Consider the following 4,352-nt stretch of genomic DNA (forward strand, 5'->3'; position numbering starts at 1 on the left):
GTTGGTGGGCGAGTGTCTGGGCCGAATGGTGGACGGGTTCCCGAACCAGTAGGAGGAGTAGTGCCAGAGCCAGTAGGTGGGCGAGTTCCTGAGCCATACGGTGGACGAGTGTCTGAACCAGAAGGAGAAGTAGCGCCAGAGCCAGTAGGTGGGCGAGTGTCAGAGCCGAATGGTGGACGGGTTCCCGAACCAGTAGGAGGAGTAGTGCCAGAGCCAGTAGGTGGGCGAGTTCCTGAGCCATACGGTGGACGAGTGTCTGAACCAGTAGGAGAAGTAGCGCCAGAGCCAGTTGGTGGGCGAGTGTCTGGGCCGAATGGTGGACGGGTTCCCGAACCAGTAGGAGGAGTATCGCCAGAGCCAGTAGGTGGGCGAGTTCCTGAGCCATACGGAGGACGGGTTTCTGAACCAGTAGGAGGAGTAGTGCCAGAACCATTAGGTGGGCGAGTTCCTGAGCCGTACGGTGGACGGGTTTCTGAACCAGTAGGAGGAGTAGTGCCAGAGCCAGTAGGTGGGCGAGTGTCAGAGCCGAACGGTGGACGGGTTCCTGAGCCAGTAGGAGGAGTAGTGCCAGGGCCAGTAGGTGGGCGAGTTCCTGAGCCATACGGAGGACGGGTTTCTGAACCAGTAGGAGGAGTAGTGCCAGAACCATTAGGTGGGCGAGTTCCTGAGCCGTACGGTGGACGGGTTTCTGAACCAGTAGGAGGAGTAGTGCCAGAGCCAGTAGGTGGGCGAGTGTCAGAGCCGAACGGTGGACGGGTTCCTGAGCCAGTAGGAGGAGTAGTGCCAGGGCCAGTAGGTGGGCGAGTGTCTGGGCCGAATGGTGGACGGGTTTCTGAACCAGTAGGAGGAGTAGTGCCAGAGTCAGTAGGTGGGCGAGTTCCTGAGCCATACGGTGGACGGGTTTCTGAACCAGTAGGAGGAGTAGCGCCAGAGCCAGTAGGTGGGCGAGTGTCTGGGCCGAATGGTGGACGGGTTCCTGAGCCAGTAGGAGGAGTAGCGCCAGAGTCAGTAGGTGGGCGAGTGTCTGGGTCGAATGGTGGACGGGTGCCTGGACCAACAGGAGTCGTGCCCGGGTCAGCTGGCGGGCGCGTTCCTGACCCGAATGGTGGACGGGTGCCTGGAACAACAGGAGTCGTGCCAGGGCCAGTTGGTGGGCGACTGCCTGGGCCGAATGGTGGACGGGTTTCTGAACCAGTAGGAGGAGTAGTGCCAGGGCCAGTTGGTGGGCGAGTGTCCTGGTCGAATGGTGGACCGGCGCCTGGACCAACAGGAGTAGTGCCAGAGCCAGTAGGTGGGCGAGTGTCTGGGCCGAATGGGGGACGAGTGCCTGGAACAACAGGAGTCGCGTCAGGGTCAGCTGGCGGGCGAGTGTCTGGGCCGTATGGGGGACGGATGCCTGGACCAACAGTAGTGCCAGAGCCAGTAGGTGGGCGAGTGTCTGGGCCGAATGGTGGACGGGTGCCTGGAACAACAGGAATCGTGTCAGAGTCAGCTGGCGGGCGAGTTCCTGGGCCGAATGGTGGACGGGTTTCTGAACCAGGAGGAGTAATTGCCGGACCCATTGGGGGCCGAGTCCCCCCGCCTAATGGTGGACGCGTTCCTGAACTTTCAGGCGGGCGAATGCCAGGGCCAGCCTGAGGCGGGGCATCTGGATCAATAGGAGGACGAATGTCTGGACCGTAAGGTGGACGTGGGTCCGGGCCAACTGGAAGACGGTCGCCCGGCATAAAAGGCGGAAACCACCATGGAGGGTACCAGGTTGGTGGAATTGGGTCCCACAGTGGTGGTGAAGGCCACCCACTTCCTGGACTCGATGGTCCATTCCCTGGAATAGATGGTGCTCCACCTCCTGTACCAGGTGATCCGCCACCTCCTGTACCAGGTGATCCGCCACCTCCTCCACCAGGTGATCCTCCACTGCCTGAGCCAGGCGATCCTCCACCTCCTGGCCCAGATGGACCTACACCTCCTGGAGCAGGCGGTCTTCCACCACCGCTAGGAGATCCTCCACCTCCTGTACCAGGCGAGCCTCCACCTCCACCTCCTGGGCCAGGCGAGCCTCCCCCTCCACCTCCTGCACCAGGCGAGCCTCCACCTCCACCTCCTGGGCCAGGCGAGCTTCCACCTCCACCTCCTGAGCCAGGTGAGCCTCCACCTCCACCTCCTCCACCGGGTGGTCGTCCACTCCCTCCACTAGGTGAGCCGCCTCCTCCTGGAACAGGTGATCCTCCACCTCCTCCACCAGGTGATCCTCCACCTCCTGTACCAGGTGAGCTTCCACCTCCTGTACCAGGTGAGCCTCCACCTCCTGTACCAGGTGAGCCTCCACCTCCTGTACCAGGTGAGCCTCCACCTCCTCCAGTGGGTCGGCCGCCACCTCCTGTACCAGGTGATCCTCCACCTCCTCCACCAGGTGATCCTCCACCTCCTGGGCCAGATGGTCCTCCACCTCCTGTACCAGGTGAGCCTCCACCTCCTGGGCCAGATGGTCCTCCACCTCCTGTACCAGGTGAGCCTCCACTTCCTGTACCAGGTGAGCCTCCACTTCCTGGACCAGTTGAGCCTCCACCTCCTCCACCAGGTGATCCTCCACCGCCTCCACCAGGTGAGCCTCCACCTCCTCCAGTGGGTAGGCCGCCGCCTCCTGGAACAGGTGATCCTCCACCTCCACCAGGTGAGCCTCCGCCTCCTGGGCCAGGTAAGCCTCCGCTTCCTCCAGGTGAGCCTCCACCTCCTCCAGTGGGTAGGCTGCCGCCTCCTGGAACAGGTGATCCTCCACCTCCTGTACCAGCTGACCCTCCACCTCCACCTCCTGGGCCAGGCGAGCCTCCACCTCCACTTCCTCCGCCAGCTGATCCTCCATCTCCTGGAACAGGTGAGCTTCCACCTCCACCAGGTGAGCCTCCGCCTCCTGGTCCAGGTAAGCCTCCGCCTCCTGGTCCAGGTAAGCCTCCGCCTCCTGTACCAGATGATCCTCCGCCTCCTGGAACAGGTGATCCTCCGCCTCCTGGACCCGGTAAGCCTCCACCTCCTCCACCAGGTGATCCTCCACCTCCACCAGGTGAGCCTGCGCCTCCTGAGCCAGGTAAGCCTCCACCTCCTGTACCAGGTGAGCCTCCACCTCCACCAGGTGAGCCTCCGCCTCCTGGGCCAGGTGATCCTCCACCTCCTGGACCAGGTGTGCCTCCACCTCCACCAGGTGACCCTCCGCCTCCTCCACCAGGTGATCCTCCACCCCCTTCACTAGGTGAGCTGCCTCCTGCTGTACCAGGTGAGCCTCCACCTCCACCAGGTGATCCTCCGCCTCCTGCGCCAGGTAAGCCTCCGCTTCCTCCACCAGCTGAGCCTCCACCTCCTCCAGTGGGTCGGCCGCCACCTCCTGTACCTACTGATCCTCCACCTCCTGCACCAGGCAAGCCTTCACCTCCTGGACCCGGTGAGCCTCCACCTCCTGTACCAGGCGAGCCTCCTCCTCCACCAGGTGAGCCTCCGCCTCCTCCACCAGGTGAGCCTTCACCTCCTGGATTGGCTGTTCCTCCACCTCCTGGACCAGGTGGTCCTCCATTTCCTCCACCAGGTGAGCTTCCTCCTGGACTAGGTGGTCCATTTCCTGGACTGAATGGTCTTCCACCTCCTAGATTAGGGGGGCTTCCATTTCCTGGACTAGACAGTCCACTTCCTGGACGAGATGGTCCTCCACCTCCTGGAATGGAAGTCTGCCCGCCTCCTGGACTAGTTGATCCACCTGGGCTCAACTGCCCACCTCCTAGATCGGACTGTCGCCCACCTCCTGGGGTAGATGAGCCCCCCCGTAGTCTTACCGGGCTATCACCGGGAACGCCGGTTCCACTCCCTGCACTGGTAGGGGATCTGCCTGCTGGACCAGTGGGTCCACTTCCTGGAACCGACGGCCTGCCTCCGGAACTAGGTGGACCACCCCTTGTTCCTGATGATCCAATTGCTGGAGTCGATAATGTCCCACCTCCTGGAGTAGGCGGTTGACCTCCTCCAGATGTCGTCACGGCGAAGTTGCCTCCCTGTTGGAGGACGCGTAACAACTCGCGGCCGGGTGCGCGAGACGACCAAGCCAGCCCTACTTCTGTGGAGGAAGCAGGTAATCCAGATAAAGCTAACATGCCTGACCATAGGTGAATGAGTAAGAGAAGCTTGAAGGGCCCTTTACAGCTTCTGCTAGGCGGTCGCAAGGACCTCGTCGGTCTTGCCCCTGGTGGATGCATGACACCTCCACAGGGGGTAGAAACAAAATTTGCCTTGAAATAGTACAGAACATTGGGCCTTCTTAGGGATAGTCCACCGAAATATCATTCAGTCTAAAAAAGCCAATAGGGAAA

The 4,352-nt window shown here is 61.9% G+C and overlaps 2 protein-coding genes across 2 annotated transcripts; both read right to left on the minus strand.

Annotated features, from left to right (window-relative positions):
- Position 1: 1 nt before the first annotated feature.
- EAH_00063450 (hypothetical protein) lies at positions 2-1,727 on the minus strand (the record flags this gene model as incomplete). The annotated part of the gene is made up of 1 exon (XM_013393123.1): positions 2-1,727. A coding segment is annotated over one exon (1,726 nt), but the record flags the coding sequence as incomplete, so codon positions are not given.
- Positions 1,728-1,960: 233 nt separating this feature from the next.
- On the minus strand, positions 1,961-4,136 carry EAH_00063460 (hypothetical protein; the record flags this gene model as incomplete). Its single annotated transcript, XM_013393124.1, has 2 exons — positions 1,961-3,307; positions 3,390-4,136. The coding sequence occupies 2 exons, from the start codon at positions 4,134-4,136 to the stop codon at positions 1,961-1,963; spliced, it is 2,094 nt and encodes a 697-aa protein (XP_013248578.1).
- Between the last annotated feature and the right edge of the window lie 216 nt (positions 4,137-4,352).

The sequence above is a fragment of the Eimeria acervulina genome, genomic scaffold (assembly GCF_000499425.1).
Source record: "Eimeria acervulina Houghton genomic scaffold, Eah_scaff1831, whole genome shotgun sequence".
Taxonomy (NCBI): domain Eukaryota; phylum Apicomplexa; class Conoidasida; order Eucoccidiorida; family Eimeriidae; genus Eimeria; species Eimeria acervulina.